Here is a 20238-nt window from a genome sequence, read left to right as displayed (position 1 = left end):
CTCTCTCATGGCCAACTGAACATAAGAACGGCCATACTGGGTCAGACGAAAGGTCCATCTAGCCCAGTGCCCTATCTTCTGACAGTGGCCAATGCCAGGTACTTCAGAGGGAATGAACAGAACAGGTAATCATCAATGATCCATCCCCTGTTGCCCATTCCCAGCTTCTGGCAAACAGAGGCTAGGGACACCATCCCTGCCCATCCTGGCTAATAGCCATTGATGGACCTATCCTCTATGAATTTATCCAGTTCTTTTTTGAACCCTGTTATAATCTTGGCCTTCACAACATCCTCTGGCAAAGAGTTCCACAGGTTGACTGTGCATTGTGTGAAGAAATACTTCCTTTTGTTTGTTTTAAACCTGCTGCCTATTAATTTCATTTGGTGACCCCTAGTTCTTGTGTCAAGAGATGTTCTTGTGTTTGCAGATGGCTGACATTCTGAGATAGAAGAGTGGCGGGTGGAACTGCAAATCAGTGAGGGGCAAGAGAACCTTATCTTAACCACATTAAGACCATTCAAGACAAGTGCTAGAGAAATGCTAGATTTTATAATAACTATGGTCTATAAAATGTGTGCTTCAGGCAAGTCTTCCCCTGCCCTGGCACTGGGAATGAACAGAGAAAGGAGGCAAGGCATTGGCTACACATGTATCAGAGATAGCCAACATTCTGTGGAAAGTTATTTTATTTCAGTATTTCCACACACTCTGTCACAGATCATGCACTAGTCCTTCCCCCTTCCAATCCACAATATCACAGCCTGGGAGATATGGGGGCATCTTAACCGCCCACTTCACAACATGGGCACCCAGGCTCCGTGACACCAGGGGCCACACCAGCAGCTTGCCAGGAGGCAAAGGGCAGTCTTTTTACATAATTGCTTTTAATTTTAAAAATCTTCAAATAACTTAAAAGATTAACGATTGAGCTCAATGGCAGTAAAAACCTGCAGTTGAGCTAGTTGGTCCTCACGCTGAAGTTACAGGGAACACAAAGAATCTTATATGTGACCCCAGCAATAGCAACACACACCAAGGCATTCCCAGAGCCAAGAGTGCAGAACAACAGACTTGGGTTCTGGGCCTGTTACAATCATTTGTCTCCATGGGCTGCCTTCCTTCCTTGAACTGGGGAAGTGGCCATGAGCTGCAATATTCACATTTTATTCTGGGCATCCTTGCTCTGTATTTTAATTTCATATAGAAAGTAGGCCATGAATGGGTAAGTCTCAGAAGCCCTCCTGGCTATTACTCTCCTCTCAATACAACTAGATTTTTTACTGAATTTTAACACTGATAGATGCCAGCTTGACAACTCTTACAAATGGATGCAGATTAGTGTCAACTTCCAGCACACTGGCCTCCCCCTCTTCCCCCACATCCTTCATGCCTCAGCCCTGACCTGATCTAACTATTCTCTGTGGAGCACATGGTCAACTCAAGCTCTGTGACCCATTATATCTTTGGCCTACGCTGAGACTGCCAACAATGGGGTGATTGTTGTCAGTTGTGGTAGCTGCCTGCACGATGAGAGCACCTGGCTCCCTAGGAACCAAGCTGAGGCCACATCCTTGCAGCTAGATCAGTGGGGAAAAAGTTTTACATTTCAGAATTGAACAGATGAAGTGATGAAAGTGACTGAAGTGAAGTGGAACAAAGTCTTGCTGGAGAGAGAAGAAAGAAAGAAAGACAGCTTCAATCTCCATTTGATACACAAATTCAACTTTGGAGCAACAAGAAATTGTCATAAAAACGTTAATCATTAGGTTGCCAGAAAGAAACAAAGGGTTCACTTACAGTGTCTATATAAAGATAGGGATTTGACAAGAACAGGGAAGATTTCCGAAGCCAAACCAGACACTGGTTTCCCCCTATTCTTGTCTCACCCTTTTTTGTAGGGTTTTGATAATTCCTGACCATGCTATTACTCAGTTATGTCAAGGCCATCGTATTGGAGTCGGCACCAAGTGAGGGGGGTGAGAACACTGCAGAGATGAATGCACAGAGGGAATCCATCCATCCCCAGATATTTTAATAGCTTTGTTGACCTTAAAGTAACTAGAGGGAGGGTGAGTTTCTCAGTCCTCCAAGGGACTCAAAGTCTCACCTGTTTGTGTTTATGGCAGGAAGACTGATACTGGAAGGACAGCGAGAACAAGAAAGGAAAAGGGGTAAACTCCACGAACATGAGCAAGAAACAACCAACACCACACCCAACACTGACTGCTGCAAAAGTTAAAAATAAAATAACACAAAGTCAATTTGTTAATCCTTTGGAGACTACAGATTTTATACAACACACAGCTTTCCGAGCTTTTGGCTAGCAGCCTAGAAAGTAGCAGTCGTCTAGGGGTTAAATAATTTAAAATGTAACATTGCATTTATCACTGAATACTGTCGGACAAACTGGTTAGACTAGACTGACTGCCTGAGAAAACCTGGCCTAGGATAAATGCACATCCCTAGGATTCATCTTACCAGCACCATCTTTAATTAGAAAATACGGTCTAAGTCTCTCTGCTGGGACTCCACCCCTGAGATTTACATCACAAGTCCCTGCACCACCTTTAAGAGGGAAATAAAATAAGGTCTCAGATCTCTCCTCCTGAGTCTCCAAAATTGCAATTCATCTCCTCAGCTTTTGTGTTGCTTTTAAATAGAAAGGCTGGGTATTAAAAATAGGAAAAGGAGACAACTCCAAAACTGCACGCAAACAGAATAGTAGTACTTGTCATTCAAGACAGACAGAGCCCCACCATTGTCAGAGGGTGGCAGCAGGAACGAAGCTGTGTAGTCCCAAGCAGATAGGTGCTCCATGCCTGCAATGCAGGAGATATAGCTGTGTGCCTGGCCACTCCCTCAAAGCTGTGTAATCATCTGGAGGCAGGCAGGGAAGGACAGCAGAGAGAGAACAGCACAAAATGGCAGTGGAAGTTGAAATACTGCAGAAATCCACCCACAGCAAGACCAAACAGAGGACATGTGAATTATGTGCCCCACTGTCCCAATGACTTTACACTGCAAACAGTACAAGTTTAACCTGTGGGAACACAGAAGGGGAGATCTACCTCAGCTCTCCCTTTCTTTCCTCTCCTCCCAAAACAGAGATACATACCCTTCATCTCCTGTTCCCAGTAACTCATTCCTAGATGGCTACTAGGCACTAATACTGCACTTAGTATGTATGGGCCAGATCCTCAGCTGGTGTAATTCAGTGTGGCTTCATCAACTTCAGTGCAGCTTCACCAATTTACACCAGATGACAATCTGATTCATGTGTGTCTATTGCAAACCCTCTGTTGTACAAACCTGCTTCCACCTATTACTGAGAGTAAAAACCACAATATCATGAGAGAGATGCTATAAGAGGGAAACTTAGAAAATAGGCCCCATATTCGGCCTCTTACTCTGCACATCTGAGGTCCCACCTTGACTATTCTTGATTTCTACGGCAATTCCACCAGGAACACCCAATGGATCTTGCCAGCCAGGAATGGCAAACCCCACTCTCTCCTCAGCCTCATGAGGGCGGGATGTACATGCAAACAGTTTCTTCCCAGGTTCAGTGGGACCAGCACATACTTGAAGTGGTGGTGCACCTTTGACTGATCACATACACCCAACTTACCAAGGATGAGACTGCTGTTGGACTCTACACTGGCAGAAACGTCAGCCATGTGCATTTCTCCTGCAAGCCTTACACCCCTAAATACTGCCTGTACAATCATCATGCAGAGTTCACTCTCTAATACAATCACTGCTATACATAGTCCTATTAAAAAATCCCAGTTGGGCTGCTATGCACTTCTGGGTCTGAGTGGGAGAGAGAGGAAAGGAAAACAATAAGGTATGTGAAACAGAAGGAAACACATGGGGGGGGGAAGTCAGACAGTGGAAAAAATACTAGATGTCAACAATAAGTTTGCTCAAATTGACACTGGATTCACTGGCCCAGTTCCACCCACTCTAACAAGGAAGTGAAGGGGTTCACTCCCTGCAGCAATTAGCATAGGGAAAAGAGGGCACAGTGTTTTGGTAGAAGGTTGGAACACCTGCAGCAGGCCTTAAGAACAAACACTGCTCAGTGGTTCACCTCCATCCCCCCAGTCAATAGATAAGAGCTGGGACAGAGAACAGTGGAACTGGACCAGTAGCACCAAGAAATCCAGCGGGAGCACCAACTTCACAGCAGGAAGTATGGATGGCCTAAAGAAAAAGGTTGTGGGGTTTGTTTTGTTTTGTTTTGGGGGCGGGGGGGGGGCGGCAACATTTAGTAAGAGTCAAACAAAGTCCATCTTGGCCAGACAACCACAACATCATTCTCCCATGTAAAGTCCCATTACGTCTGCAGCAAGACCTGTGGCTCTGAGAGGGAGCTGTAGAGGGTGTAGCCCAACTCATCCACTTCTTCAGGGGTGAGCTCTGAAAACAAGTTCACCTTGGGATTCAGAGCACTGGGTAAGACACCAGCCTCCAAGTAGCCAATCAGGCCCTTCAGTGCCTGCAGGAAGCGGTCAGCTAGCATATCTTGGGACCAGTCAGACTCCTCTTGGGCCAGGTGCAGGATGACATTGGTGAGCTGGCTGGCAGTGAGGCGGCCCAGTGCTGGGTTTGACTTGCATACAGCTTTGAGAATCTTGAGGCACAAGCAACGGCAGCCAGAATCGCCTTGGTCCAGGGCCCGCAAGCGAGCTGTCTCCGCTGGCCGCAAGCTCAGTCGCCACAGATTGTCATACTGGGCCAATCGGTGGGGTTTGGCCACCAGGATGGTGTCACCCAGCGTCAGGGATGGTAGGAAGTCAATAAGAAGGTGCCGCTCTGGCTCATACTGGACTTCCAGTGTCAGGGTCTCTGGGGGCGCTGCCGGACGGATCACATAGTCCAGTAGGGACCCAATGGCTGGCCAATTGATGGAGCCTGCTACTACTTTCTCAAAGGTGTCTGCCACAGCCTTGGGGGAGAGGTAGCCCCCCACCACACAGCGGTCCCAGTAGCTGCTCCCACGGGGGAAGTATTCTGGGTTTTCCCGACGTACCAGGCAGAAGCCAGGGATGTTCATGATGGTGTCCTCACCTGGAATGCATGACCACAGGTTCTGCTCCAAGACCAGAGGCACAATGAGCTGAATGTGATCAGCTGTCACTACCTGTCAGGAGAGGGGAAAAAAGGGTGAGACATAACAGTTGAACCTGCTGGGATAAAGCTACCTATCTGCTCACCACACATCTTCCTTCAAATGGGAATCCAAGAGGCTCTTTCTAAGTGGGACTCTCTGCCTTCCTTTCATCAGGAAACATGCAGAGGGATCATTCTTCATAATCCAGGGGAAAACTGCAGGGCATATTGAAATCTGGTATTTATTCAGCGTTTGCCTGAAAGATCTCTATGCACCTTCTGAACTCAAATGGATATACCAACTACAAAACGGATTGTTTCACGTACCACTAAATTGAATCCACCTCTTGGGTATGATGTGGCAGTTGTTTCAGCATACAGCAACATTACACAACAGTTTGGGACACGAACTGGAGAATAACTGACAAACTGCAGGGAGAGCTTAAGTTGTCAAATCTGAATCATCCCACGATAGAATCTGGCGCAGGTGCTACAGTCAATGCCCCATTCTCTTAAGGTGTGCTGGGATCTTTAGTGATATTTGATTAAAACCTCAGATTTAAGTTGCATCCGACATGCAGCACTCCATCCAGGAGCATCGATTCAGTGCTGCCTCAGAAGTGACTCACTCACTGTAGCCTGTAGCCATTTTTGCATCAAAGTGATCTACAGCAGAGCTTGCTCTCCAGTTCAGCTCTGTCATGTGTTAACAAAACAAACACAAAAAAGTAGGAAAGGCTTACAGGAATATACAAGAGTTCTGAGGGAAGCAACACATTTGGAGGAGGACGTGCAAGGCAAGTGCTGTGGGGAAGGATAGAGAAAAATGGAGATGTGGCAGAGGCAGAGCAGGAAAATACAAAGGGGGCAGAGAAAGAAGGAACTGGGACAATCAGAAAGGAAAAAACGAAGGCAGTAAAGGGCAGATGTTCTACAGACACAGCCAGAACTGCCTGCCTGTTTTGCAAAAACATCACACAAATATATTCCCAAGAAATGTGGCATCGGAAGGCTTTTTAAACAGGAATGCTGTACTGAAGCAGCACAGCCAGCAGGGAAGCCTGAAATACCTCTACCCAGTCACCCTGCAGCATAATGGCTACCACACTCCGATGAGTTACCTGCAGATCATCGTACAGGCTGCCACTGAGGTACATGTCACGCAGGGGCATGTCTGGCAGCTTGGCACGTAGGAAGCTACGCAGTTCAGCGCAGATATCTACAGCTGCCTGCTTGGCCCGGGCCTGCTCTTCTGCAGGGATAGCCACTTTCCTCCGGTAGTAGGCAAAGAGTTTTTCTTGCAGGGACAGGCGGAGGTGAGACTTCTTCAATTCTACTTGGCTCCTCTTGGCAGACAGTTTGGGCTTTGCAGGTAGGAACGCATCTGCCAGGCAAGAGAGAGAAATCCCATAATCCCCAACATTTCATTGCTAAACGTTTGACAGAAATAACTTGGTGGCGCTGAAGTGCAGCCCCCTCCAGGATGGAATTTAGCAGTCATTTTGCAGGCTTTATTATGAGTATCATAGTAGGAGAAAGTTGTGAATAATTTCAACAATGACTACTAAAGGAATTAGGTGGGCAGACAGTAAGTTCCCTGAGTTGGAATTTAACCAGGACAATGAGACTAACACCCCATATCTTGCAAAAAGAAATTATGTTGATGACTGTAAGTGGGCAGCGCCTGTTAAATTTTATCCAAAAGACAGCAGCCCTTGCAGCACAAATGCCTCTAACATGATGCAGGAACAATGAGAGGACAGAGTACACCTCCCTGAATCATCAGCACCTGAGTTTTTCCTGAAGGGCTCCTACAATGTATTGACTAAGCCCAATGCAGTTTAGCTTGTGAGATCTGATGCGGTTACAGTAATTTAAGGTGGTATGTCTGCCGGGGCTGTATTACCATCATAGATCAGGAGGCAGGCCAGAGCAGGTGGGTAAGCAGGAAGAGCTAAGAGACGCCGCAGGTCAAGGTCTTGTGTTGTTTCTTGGGAAAGGGAGAAGATTTCCCAAGGATCTCTCTCCCAGACCTTCCATCTGACAGCTAGACCTGAACAGATACCTTCTCAGATCTCATTGATACAACACCTCTTCATACTGAAGCACTTCTCTCTGGTTGAAGCAGCCCTCCCAGCACCAGGGGAAATAATGTACCTCTTCCTCAGGCAGTATTCAAGGAGATAATTTTAAGAGCTGCTGTAATGCCTTTATTCAGCTCCTAGAGGACTACCGCACCTTTGGGGGATGACAGAGCCCATTTAATGACTTCAGATGACATAATTCAGCTCTTGACTTAGATGCCCTGGTCATTAAGCTTCTTGCTGCTCCCTCAGTAGCAATGCCAAAGCCATTCTGGAGTTGGCCTGCTTGCGGAAACAGAGATTTGGACACCAGGTAAACTTCTGTGCCAAGTTATTATTTTGCAGATTCTACATTAAAAACTGGTGATCCTTAGAGGTTGGTTAAAGATCTCAATTTTACCTGGAGAGGGGGTAACAGGATTGAAAGGGCAGCTGCTATAATGTTGAAGGTATCACACTGCTTATTACCTGCGTCTAAAGCTGAAGGGTCAGTGGGGAGGGTCTGTAGGGAACGGCTCAGGTTTGTCTTCATATCCTGGTTCAGTAAGCGTGATGAGGACCCCAGCCAGTTTGGCTCCTCCCAGCTTCTCTTTCCTGACTGACTCAAGCGGGTGGGGCTGCTGGGAGCACTGATTGCCCGGTCATACATCTGAAATGGCATCACAGGGACACAAGAAGTTATATTTGTTAAGTGCCCCATCCATTAGGAAGCAACCAGCCCATAGCCCTTCATTGGGTCCTTCCCACATTCCTCAGTGTTCATCTCTCTACCCCTCACCTTGTTACCTTCACTATCTCCGTTCTAATGTTCCATGCCCCTCCTCCACACAAGCACACCTTCCTTCCCCTCAGACTTCCCCTCCTCACACTTACTCGTTTGACAGCCAGAGTGGCAATGCCCAGCATGGCAGCTCCGCCCACACCCAACACGAGCCGGGCATTGGATAGCACAAAATCGATGGCTGTGCCAATGCCGTTGTCATCCTTCTTCCCCTTGCGCTCTCCAGCACCTGCCATCTCACCTTGAGAGGAGAGAACAGATTTGTCAGAAAGCTGTACCCCACCAATCTAAACCTCCATCTCCCCAGTCCATTGCTCACTGTTCTTTGGAAGTTAGGATTTCCCACAATGAATCAGATGTAGTCCATCTATTTCTGTATTTTGCCTCCTGCCACATTGGCTTAGACCATGTCTAGTCAGTTATCTTGCCTCCGACAATGGCCAATGTCAGACTCTCCAGAGAAAGGAAATAAAACCCCTTTAATGTCCCTAATTACATGCTATTATAGTCACAGGGAAAACTTCTTCAACTCCAGCTCTCAGTTTATGACCTGAAGCATGATGATTAATAGGTCCTGACATTTCGCCTGGGTCATTGCAGAGGCTTTACACATAAATGTAGTAACCCTCGCTCTGGTACTAGCACCTGCAACGCTGCAGCACAGAATGCTGTCCTGGGGAGACAGCAAATGAGAGGGCAGCAAAAGCTGAGGAAGGGGCTCAGAATCCACCCAAAGGGGTAGTGGGGGAGCGGCAGAAATAAAGCTGTTAGAGAAGGAGAAGAATCTAGATGCTGAGGTAGCAAGTGAACTGGAGTCTGGGTAGGAGGTGAGGTGATAAAATAAAAGAACCAGAGAATAAAAGTAGGGGACTGGGAACTGAGAAGGAGGAAAGAAGGAAAATAGGAAAGGTTTCAGGTCAGGAGAAGCAGAAAAATACACAGACCTGGGCATGTGAGCAGACACTGTTAGAGAAGGGAAGTAGAAGGAAATACAGTCTACAGACTTACCAGAGAGAGTGTATCAAGGGGGAAAAAAACTGAAATGAAATATAAGTGGTGAAAAATGGAATTGATCAAAAAGTTTTTAGATGAAAACAGATCCTGAAAACAGTAAATATGACACCCACCCACAAAGGACCTAAAGTATATTAACAGAGGCAATGACTGTTTGAGCATCTATTGAAGGAATAGGATTGAAAGGTGCCCAATGGATAAGTAAGAGCCCTCTAGGTGAAGAAACCCTGCTTGTGGATAAACTCGATGAAAAGAGATACAGCCACAGGAACACTAAATTTAAGGAGTACTCCAATCCAAGGGGAAGCAAGAGTGGAGCTGGACCTGCAGCCAAGGAGAGGAAAAGTTGATTCTTCCCTGAAGCGACACAGTATATTGTTAAATAATCTCTTGTTCTTCTTAATAACAATGTATTTGGTACTAACTGCATAGAGTAAGGAAGAATAACATGTACAAGTTCCCAAAGGTTAATGAGCTGGTAACACAGTTTGTTATTACAAGTAGTCTTTGGTAACGTTCTATATTATTTAAGTTCCTTGTACAATTTTGGGGTTCTCCCCTATAAAATTATAAAAATTTAAAATTATTCCTTTTGGCTTGGTTTGCCTCTGCCTCTCCTCACAGTTAGCATAGTCTAGCTGGATCACCACATAACTATCTAATGCTTTTTTAAAATCTCTCTAACATATTTGCCTCAGTTATGTCTTGCAATAGTGATTTCTACATGTTAATTATATGTTAAACCATATTACCTTTTATGTCTTTTCCCTTTAATCAGCTGAATACTGTACTAGGGGAAAAAGAAAAGGAGGATTGTGGCACCTTAGAGATTAACAAATTTATCTGAGCATAAATTTTCATGAGCTACAGCTCACTTCATTGGATGCATTCAGCGTTTTCCACTGAATGCATCCGATGAAGTGAGCTGTAGCTCACGAAAGCTTATGCTCAAATAAATTTGTTAATCTCTAAGGTGCCACAAGTCCTCCTTTTCTTTTTGCGGATACAGACTAACATGGCTGCTACTCTGAAACCTGTACTAGGGGACTGGCCCCTATGCCATTTAATCTCCTTTCCAAACTAGAGAGTCCTAGTCCCCTTCTATAGGATTGCATCTAATTGCAGAAACTGCAATCTAGTTGTCCACAGGGGCGAAAAAAAACAAACCAGTATTATTCTAGTGGTGTGCGAGAGCAAAGGAACTGCTGTACTAGATCACACCCAAGGCCTAGTATCCCTTCTCTGACAGTGGTTAGTACCAGATACTTCAGAGGAAAATGCAAGAAGCCCCATAATGAGCAATTATGGATTAGTCTGCTCATAGGGGAAGTTTCTTCCTGATCTCTGGGAGTTTACACCCTGAAGCATGAGGGTTTATCATTTATACAAAGATCATATGCAATGTAACTATAAATGTTCTCATTCAGGGATTCTCAAACTTCATTGAGCCTGCCTGAGCCCACTCCACCTGGGTGGGGGGGCCAAAGCCCCACCACCCTGGACCAAAGCCAAAGGACTTCAGCCCCAGGCACGGGGCCTGTAACCTGAGTCCTAAACCCAAGGCTGAAGCCCTTGGGCTGTGGCTTTGGCCCCAGGTGGTGGAGTCGGGCTTCAGCCCCGGGCCACAGCAAGTCTAAGCCAGCCCTGGTGACCCCATTAAAATAGGGTCCCAACCCACTTTGGGGTCCCAACCCACAGTTTGAGAAACACTGTTCTCATTCATATGCATGTCTAATTTTGAATCCTACTAAATTATTGGCTTCAATAGTATATAATGGCAATGAGTTCCACTGCTTAATTATGTGTACAAAAAGTATTTTCTTTAATCACTTTAAAACTTGCTATTTTTCAGATTCATCAAGGATGTAGCTGCACTAGGGAAATTTTCAAAACTATTTTAAAGCCAGTTCTGCTATACTGACTTTAGAACTGGCTAAAGGCACACTATTCACCACATTTTAGGCAGTTTATAATGTTTTTCTGAACCAGTTCCCAAAATCACTTAAAATTCCAAGAACTCAAGAAGGATGGTCTCTGAGCTGAGGAGTTTGCAGTTGAATTACTTTTGGTCACTATACAGAAGATGTAGCAGCTGTCCACAGTGGTACCACTAAAACAGTGGTTCTCATCCAGTAAATAGTCTGGGAATGAAGGCCCTGGGGCAGAACTGTAACTAGGCATTCTAGTGCCCAGGGGAAGCAAGCATATTTGCACCCCCTACCAGAGGTGATGTGGGAGGGGACCACGTGGGGTCATGTTCCCCCACCTCCCAGATTTTTTGGTTGCCCGCTGGTAGACAAGCTGGGTGGCCCACTGAGGTGAGTTGGGATGGAGGTGGCGCACCTCCCCCGAGATCTGCTGTGCAGGGCGGGCCCAAGCTGCCCTCACAGCTTTGTTCCCTGGGCAGCTCCACCGCTCGCCCAGCTCTTGCTATGGCCCTGCCCTGGGGTGGTTTTGGTCGTATCCTACCCCTGGGGGAGGCTAGATCCTGCCAAGCACTTACCCCACAGTGCCGTCTGCTACTGTGGGGCTGTCTGGGCTTGGCTCTCCGATCTGGCCATTGCAAACTCCAGGGTTGCAGCCCTGCTCAGGTTTAGCCCCATGACGCCAGCTGATTTGTATGAGTTGCATTGTGACCTGGCTCATGTGATTGCAGTACAATTCACTCAAATTTGACCTAACCAGTCTTCCGTCATGACAGCTGGGCCAAACCTGAGTGGCACTGGGACCCCAGAGGTTGCAGTGCCTAGAGCAAGGAGGTGAGCTCAACCAGCCCTGTAGGACGGGAACCACAGAAGCTGCCACATGACCCTTTGAAACATTCTGGCGACACAATTTTGAGTCCCTACTCATGGGTTGAGAAACCCTGCAATAAAACAAACAAACAACAACAAAAAGCATACTATGTGGCTGCGAATGACCTACCTAAGGCTTAATGCATCTGTGAGGGGAACACCGGAGTACTGCTTGTACAGATGGATATTCAGGCACCCTCTGGACTTTCTTCTTCACATTTGTGGTGGGCAGAAGATATTAATCATCTGTCCAGGAAGATTAACGGTTTTGGAAGGAGAAAAGAAGGAAGCGGGATAAGAGCAGGGGGAGGCAAAGACTCTAAACCAACCCTCCCAGTCTATTGTGCAGGAAGGCCTGTCCCTTCTCCAGTTGTCTTTCTCTGTCTTCAAGCCGCTCCAGCTGCTGGTTCTTGCGGAACTCACGCCGGATCGAGGCAAGGTAGAAATCACGGTCGGTGTAGCGTAGACCACGGCCCTGGCGCAGCAGAGCGCGATAGAGGTTCAGCACTGCCTCACGGGACCACGCTGCCATGGGGGACAGATGCAGGAGAAGGCAAACTGAAGAAAAATGGATGAGTGAAAGTCAACATTTGTTTCCCAGTTGCATTTCGCTGTCTCCCCCCTGCAAATCTCCCTGATACTTTCTTCACAAGCCACTGGGAAAGGGGAACCCAAGGGGATGGATTTCCAGCGGGGAAAGAGCGGGAAACTTAGTGCAGAGGAAAAGATCCCTCCTGGGGGGCAGAGAACAACCTCACTCTATCTGCCAGCAAAGCAGAAAGAGGCAACAACACAAACAGAGACACTGTAAAATCCCCCTAAACACGACACTAAACCCCCCCGGCCCCACCGAGACTCCCTGGATCAGCTCCGCCAGCGCCTGTCTCCGCCCGGGCTTCCCCTGCCAGGCGCTGCAAGGAAGGCACCTGCTGGGGCGGGGGAGACCCCGCGCCGGCGGACCCCTCTGCGGGCTGAGGAAGGGCCCCGGGGAGCAGCGCAGGGCGGGATCCCTGGGGCGGAACAAGACGCTGGAAAGGGGTTTGGGGGCAGGAGGGGTCCGGGCTCGCTGCAGGGCAACCCCAGGCGGGGCGTGGGGAGGGGGAGGGGGAGGGGGAGGGGGAAGGGGAGGGGCCTCGCCCGGGACCCCGCTCACCCGGGAAGCGGGAGCTGTTTCTCGGTCCCTCGACTCTCGCCCACCCCGCAGCCTCCCTCCCGGCACGGCTTCCCCGGGGTCACCCAGCAACATGGCCGCTTCGCTTCCGGGGCGCGACCCCGGGCGGCCAACCAGCGAGAGCGAGCGGGAGCATAGATGGTACGCGCGGGGAGGGCGAACTTCCGCTCATCGCGGCGCGAGGCGGGGAAGGGCGCTCAGGGCTGCCCCCATCCGGCCGGCGGTGCTGTACGCAGCGCGAGTGGGGACAGCTTGGTCCCTCCTCGCTTGACCCCTCCCCTCCGGCGGCGGGACGTGGCAGAGCCCAGACCTGTCCTGAGTGGCGTGACACGTCACTGGCGCGTGGGCGAGCCCCAGCGGGAAGCGAAGGGCGCGCGGCTCCCTGCAGCTCTCCCTGGGCTGAGCGGGCCTGCCAGGCTCGGGTGCAGGCCTTCTTGTCACTTCCCCTCTCTTCCTATGCATTCATTCGTGTTTCCGACTCGGCAATGGAAGAGCGCCAGTCCAGTTCTCGGCCTGCCCTGGATAATCTTTGAGACGGGCCCTGTATAAACAAACAGACTCATTCTTTACCCTCAGATCAAATCAGGCGGAACCACAGATGCATTCGCAAATTCTTAAGATTCAGATCCTTTATCGTTTGGTGTTTGTTGGGGTGTGGGTGGGGTGCTGTTGGGGTGCGTGCGGTAAATTTGCATCTGGATTTTGTGGTTAAGGAAGGGAGTGTTTGTTGTGTTGCTTAAGGTGACAGCAAAAGGTCAACGGTTTTTTTTTGTTTTTTGTTTTTTTGGGTTTTTTTGTCTGTTCCGCCCTGAAATTATTCTTGGGCAAGTCCCAGTGGTGTGCAATACTTGCTTTCAAAACCGCAGCTGGACGGTTGCTGTTGAAGTCTTGTTCTAGCTTGTGTTAAAGTGCAGTTCTGCTCTGAAAAGTGACTTTGTACAAATTGTGGGAGAGGGCTCCATGTTTATTGTCTCTCTTTGGGTCCAATATAAATATATGCTCAGTTTACAATAAAAAAGATTTATTTAAATTGCCTTTTTCCCTTATTTTGAATATATAAAGGAAGCCTGAAAGATTATTTGCTTCCTTTCTTTTAATTTTTTTCTTGCTTTTTTAAATATTAGAAATACCAGTAACTAAGTCAGGGTTGGTTGGTTTGTTTTCACTGGAGAACTTCTGGGCTTCTCAGTAGGGTGACCAGATAGCACAGGGGTGGCCAACCTGTGGTTCCAGAGCCCCATGTGGGGGTTGGGGAGAGGGAGGGATAGCTCAGTGGTTTGAGCATTGGCCTGCTAAACCCAGCCTTGTGGGCTCAATCCTTGAGGAGGCCATTTAGGGATCTGGGGCAAAAATTGGGGATTGGTCCTGCTTTGAGCAGGGGGTTGGACTAGATACCTCCTGAGGTCCCTTCCAACCCTGATATTCTATGATTCTTCAGAAGTTAATATGCAGCTCCTGGTATAGGCACCAACTCCTATGGAGCTACAGGTGCCAACTTTCCAGTGGGCCAAGGGGTACTCACTGCTCAACCCCAGGTTCTGCCACAGGCCCTGCCCCCACTCCACCCCTTCCTGCTCCCTCCCCTGAGACTGCCATGCCCTTGCTCCTCCTCCTGCATGCCATGAAACAGCTGATCGGGGTGCAGGGAGGGAAGGGGAGGTGCTGATTGGTGGGGCTGCCAGTGGGTAGGAGGCTCTGGGAGTTGGGGGGAGCTCTTGGGGAGCTGCTAACTTATTACTGTCACTCTTTGGCAATGTATATTGGTAAATTGTGGCTCCTTCTCAAGCTCAGGTTGGCCACCCCTGAAATAGCAACTGAGGAAAATATGGCACGGGGGTGGGGGGGTAATAGGTGCCTATATAAGAAAAAGTCCCCAAAAATGGGACTGTTCCTTTACAAACGGGACATCTGGTTACCCTAGTTCTCAGAAATGCTTATTGTGAACTCTCAAACCTTAACTGAAAGGCTAGGAGTGTTGACACTTTTACAAAATAATCCTTTCAGCCAAATGTTTGTTAGGCATTAGAGGTAAATATGTGTAATTTTAAACCGTCTGACTTTAAAACCATTCCCCCTCTCAGCCTGTTATATTTTGTAATGTCAGAACTTCTCTAGTTCTCCAGGTACCTACAGCTCTGTCTACATTAGGGAAATTTGGCAAGCCATTGCTAACACTGATTCAGCTCCACCGGTGTTAGCAATGTTGGGAGCTCTAGTGTCCTTGAGCCAGTAGCTGCCATTACTGTTTTAAGCACTATGTTGATTAGACCTGCTCATCAAGTGAGAGCCACAATTAACAGCTCTCTCTGTAGTTCTGTCTAGAAACATACTTCCCATTTAAACCTTCCCATTGCACAAAACACTCAATTTAATGTTTTTCTTGAAATGCTTCTAGGATATTCCTATACTTTACATATACAAATACCAGTACAGAAAATATGGCTTCACATTCAACAGCAACCCTACATTGGCTACACCAAAATGCTGCTCTAGTGTAGATGAGGCTCCAGAGTTCATGTCCCAAATGGCTTTTTGTATTCCTTTCACACAGATTGCTTTTGAAAGCAGAGCACTCCCTACCCCTGTACAATAGGGGAAGGAAAAGTTAAACAAAAAAGTTATCAACAATCTTTTCCATCTCTCTAAATGCATGCAAATACCATTGCTGGTGATAGTCTCTAAATCTGTTATTAATTTCTAGAGCCCTGTGTGGACACAAAATTTGTAACCGCATCTGATCTGTGATCTGCAAAAATGATCTGCGTATATGCACGGCTTTGCAGGGCTCTATTAATTTCTCCCTCTCTGTTCAACATGCTGTCTTCCATGTGAATGGCCAAGGTCAACCAAAAACCTAATGACTCCCCACATAATCCAGTTAACTCTTTTTCTTAAAGAGGTTTAAAAAATCTTGACTATTTATAAAAAAAAATTAATTCCCCTTCATTAATAAACATCTTACTAAGCTGTGCCCTTGTAAAAAAAGCAAGGAGGTATACATTTGAAGAACCCAGGCTAATTGATTAATCCTCCCAGCTTTTTAAATGGTAGCATAAATTTATATTTAAAGTACATTTTTTCAACAAGTCCTAATGTTCTAGCTCAGTGGTTCCCAGACTTGTTCCGCCGCTTGTGCAGGGAAAGCCCCTGGCGGGCCGGGCCGGTTTGTTTACCTGCCGCGTCCGCAGGTTCGGCCGATTGCGGCTCCCAGTGGCTGCGGTTCGCTGCTCCAGGCCAATGGGAGTTGCTGGAAGCAGCGCGGGCCGAGGGACGTACTGGCCGCCGCTTCCAGCAGCTGCCATTGGTCTGGAGCAGCGAATCGCGGCCACTGGGAGCCACAATCAGCCGAACCTGCGGACGCGGCAGGTAAACAAACCGTCCCGGCCCGCCAGGGGCTTTCCCTGCACAAGCGGCGGAACAAGTTTGGGAACCGCTGTTGTAGCTAATGTGTATGGCCCCAAATAAACAAACCACTTACACATGTTGTTAACTTTAGGCAGATGAGTGCTCCCATTGCTGTTCAGCAAAGCATTTAAGGACACTGGTGGTATTTAAGCACATGCTTACAGGTAGGCATGTGTTTGAGTGCTAGGGATGGGATTACTTATGTGCTTTTAAACATGTGCATAAGGCCTTGATTCAGCAAAGCACGTAAGCACTTTCTTAAGTCTCATTGACTTCAGTAGGCCTTAAGCATGTATTTAAGTACTTTGCTGAAGTGGGACCTATGTGGACCACTGCCCTGTACTGAATATAGGCCTGGGCAAGTAAGTGAGAGTGTTCTCTGTGTGATTTCAGGTTGTCCTTTATTGGCTGGCTCACCATGGAGATGAATTTGAAAAGGTGACTCATGGAAAGTCTCTTCTAGTTCACAAGGTAGAGGCCTGTGCTTTTTGGAGCAGCAGGTCTTGAGTTGTATTTTAGGGATTGTTAAAACTCTGTTCTCTAAACATAATAAAAACCATATAATTAAAAAATAAGTCCTAATACATCCAGATAATGTTCTTAAAGTAATAGAACATAAAATGGCATAAGGTTATAATAAAATATCTTATACTAGAGGTAATAAAAATATACAAGAGAACTTTTAACCCAATCAAATCTAATTCATTAAACTGTCATGCTAAATTTCCATTAGCCTAAAAAATTATACTGTACATTTGTCTCTTTTTCTTTTCCCCTATTAAGGTGGGAAGATTGCTGGACCTCATGGTCATCATTTACTTTAAGTTCAATCCATATTAAGATTTATAAATAACAGGATAGAAGATAATGTTGAAAATTTAATCAATACTATGCTCACTGTGGTTACTCTACCTCTGAATGGAGATAGCAGGAATAGAAAGTGTTCAGATATGGACAGTGAAAATGCTCAGATATATGGAAAAATTTCCACAGGAGGAGAAATTGAAAAAATTGAGACTGTTTGTAGAGAAGAGACAAATAAGAGGGGAGATGACAGAGGTATGCAGAATGATTAATGGTATAAAGAAGGTAAATTATGTGCACAGAGTAATCCTCTCTCAACAAGGAGACATCATTGAAACTAGAAAGCAACCTGATAAAAAGGAATACAGTTTTACAAAAGGCATAATTAGCTTATTTGCTTCTATTCAATGTCTTCATAAATGATTTGAATAATGGCACTGAGAGAACACTTAAAGTTTGTGGACAATACTAAGCTGGGAGGGGTTGCAAGCATTGTGGAGGACAGGACTAGAATTCAAAATGATCCTGACAAACTGGAGAAATGGTCTGGAATAAACAGGATTAAAATCAATAAGGACAAATGCAAAATACTACACTTAAGAAGGAATACTCAGTCACACAAACGGGAAAAGACAGCCTAGAAAGGAGTACTGCAGAAAAGGATCTGGAGGTGATAGTGGACCACAAACTAAGTATGAATCACAGTGTAATACTGTTGGGGGGAAAAAAAAGTAAACATCATTTTGAGATGTATTAGCACAGTTGTTCTCAAATTTTTGTACTGGTGACCCCTTTCAGAAAGCATGGCTCTGAGGGCGACCTCCCCCCCTTGTAAATTAAGAAAACTTTTTTATATATTTAATACCATTATAAATGCTGGATGCAAAGCGGGCTTTGGGGTGGAGGCTGATAGCTCGTGACCCCCATGTAATAACCTCACGACCCCCTGAGGGGTCCCAACCCCCAGTTTGAGAACCCTTGTATTAGCAGGAGTGTTGTAAGCGAGACACAAGAAATAATTCCTCCACTCTAATCAGCACAAATGAGGCCAGAGTTGGAATATTGTGTCCAGTTCTGGGCACCACACTTCAGGAAAGATATGGACAAACTGGAGAAAGTCCAGAGGAGAGCAACAAAAATTACTAAAGGTCTAGAAAACATGACCTACAAGGAAGGATTAAAAAATTGGGTTTGTTTAGTCTGGAGAAAAAAAACACAGTGGGGAGGCTGTTATAACATAAAAGGCTGTTATAAAAAGGAGGGTGATAAATTGTGCTCCTTATCCACCGAGGACAGGACAAGAAGCAATGGGCTTAAACTGAAGCAAAGATTATTTAGGTTAGACATTAGGAAAAACTTCCTAATTATAAGGGTAGTTGAGCTCTCTGGAACTAATTGCCTAGGGAGATTGTAGAATCTCTGTCATAAATTTTTAAGAACAGCTAAGACATACACCTATCAGGGGTAGTCTAGAGAATATTTAGTCCCGCCTTAGTGCAGGGGACCTACTGAGGTCCGTTCCAGTCCTACATTTCTATGATTCTATAATTAACCTGTGAAACTCACTGCCAAAAGATATGGATATGGCCAAGAGTGTAGTAGGATTCTAACTGGGATTGGACATTGCTATTGGATAATGAGAACGTCCACAGTTACATTACATAGGATTAAAAAAATCATAATGGATGTAAGCTCTTATACTTCTGGGAATAAGCTAAACCACTCGCTGGTTCTTGCTCACATGCTCAGGCTCTAACTGATCACCATATGTGGGGTCGAGAAGCAATTTCCCCCCAGGTTAGATTGGCAGGGACCTTGAGGGTTTTTCACTTTCCTCTGCAGCAGTGTGGGTGCAGGTCACTTGCCAGGATTATCTGGGTATATCTCACATAATCATTTCCCTGCCTTTATGGGGAGCTCAGGCACTGGTGCACCTGGCTCTCTGCCTGTGACACATAATAGTCTAGTCTCTTGTGGGCTGTAATACTTTGGCCTAATTTCAGTTGTCCGGTTTAGTGTGCAAGAGCTGGGTGGTGTGGGTGGCTTCTGATATACGGGTCAGAATGGATGATCCGGTGGTCCCTTCTGGTCTTAAACTCTATGACACTATGGGCTTGTTCACACTTACATTTTATAGCGCTCTAACTCACTGGCTCAGGGGCGTGAAAAATCACCCCCCTGAGCGCAGCAAGTCTGAGCGCTTTAAAGCGCTGGTGTAGACAGGCTCCAAGTGCTGAGAGCCGAGCTCCCAGTGCTCAGCGCTAATCCCATTGTGGAAGTGGATTACCAGGAGGGCTGGGAGAGCTCTCTCCCAGCGCGCGCGTGCGACCACACTCGCACTTCAAAGCGCTGCTGCGGGAGCATTCCCACGGCAGCGCTTTGAAGTTTCCAGTGTAGACATACCCTATGACTGAGAAGAGATAGACAGAAACTTCCACTATGGGGAGGCTATTCCATCATTGTTCGCGATGGGATTTCTTGCACCTTCATCTGAAGCGTTGGGTGCTGGCCGCCATCAGAAAGGGAGGTTTGGACCAGGTGGACAATTGTTCTGATCTGGCTTGGCAATTCCTATGTCTACCCTGTCTTCATCATTAATCTTAGAGAGCAATATAGCCATAATTTATTCCATCAAGCACAAGTGCGCGTGTGTATACACAAATACATATAAAATACATGGAAGGTTAGTTTTTAATCTGAGAGAAGCGATGCACTTCAGTAGAGAAGCTTACGTATTTGTGTCTGTAATAATCGAATTAAATGGATCATCTCTTTAACGCCTGTCCTGTCTGTTTTTCAGTACACCATGGATTTTTACCAAAACTAGAGAGTTTAGGACAACTATAAAAAAGTCATCAAACTAGATTCACTCCAGCACAGATTGGTTATCTAAATCGCTATCTTTCACCTACACCCAAAGCCCCTTTCTCAGGCTGTCAGTATATTTCAAAACAAGGATGCTAGCGTCTTGAATACAGTTATGTAAGTGATCAATCTGACAGCCACATAATGTCTTTTTTCTAGGGTCCTAAGTTCTATCCATGCTATTAACCATGAAGTAATTGG

The 20238-nt window shown here is 46.5% G+C and overlaps 2 protein-coding genes across 2 annotated transcripts; both read right to left on the bottom strand.

Annotated features, from left to right (window-relative positions):
- Window positions 1-671: 671 nt before the first annotated feature.
- LOC102941760 (mitochondrial dynamics protein MID51) lies at window positions 672-12057 on the bottom strand. Its single transcript, XM_043543685.1, has 5 exons — window positions 11923-12057; window positions 8076-8225; window positions 7671-7851; window positions 6240-6502; window positions 672-5149 (listed from the first exon to the last, which is right to left on the bottom strand). Exons 2-5 carry the CDS (start codon window positions 8217-8219, stop codon window positions 4343-4345), a joined length of 1395 nt encoding a protein of 464 aa, XP_043399620.1. The 5' UTR covers window positions 8220-8225; window positions 11923-12057; the 3' UTR covers window positions 672-4342.
- Window positions 12058-12111: 54 nt separating this feature from the next.
- Window positions 12112-12324, bottom strand: LOC122465192 (MIEF1 upstream open reading frame protein-like). The gene has a single exon (XM_043543690.1). It carries the CDS (start codon window positions 12322-12324, stop codon window positions 12112-12114), a length of 213 nt encoding a protein of 70 aa, XP_043399625.1.
- Window positions 12325-20238: the final 7914 nt, after the last annotated feature.

This window comes from Chelonia mydas, chromosome 1, assembly GCF_015237465.2.
Source record: "Chelonia mydas isolate rCheMyd1 chromosome 1, rCheMyd1.pri.v2, whole genome shotgun sequence".
NCBI lineage: Eukaryota > Metazoa > Chordata > Testudines > Cheloniidae > Chelonia > Chelonia mydas.
This window is presented reverse-complemented; position numbering and strand designations above follow the sequence as displayed.

Coding starts and splice junctions, on each gene's coding strand:
- LOC102941760 (XM_043543685.1), bottom strand. CDS start 8,219: ATGGCAGGTGCTGGAGAGCGCAAGGGGAAGAAGGATGACAACGGCATT. Junction 6,503..7,670: donor CCCTTCAGCTTTAGACGCAG/GTAATAAGCAGT, acceptor CTTGCCTGGCAG/ATGCGTTCCTACCTGCAAAG. Junction 5,150..6,239: donor GCCTGTACGATGATCTGCAG/GTAACTCATCGG, acceptor CTCTCCTGACAG/GTAGTGACAGCTGATCACAT.
- LOC122465192 (XM_043543690.1), bottom strand. CDS start 12,324: ATGGCAGCGTGGTCCCGTGAGGCAGTGCTGAACCTCTATCGCGCTCTG.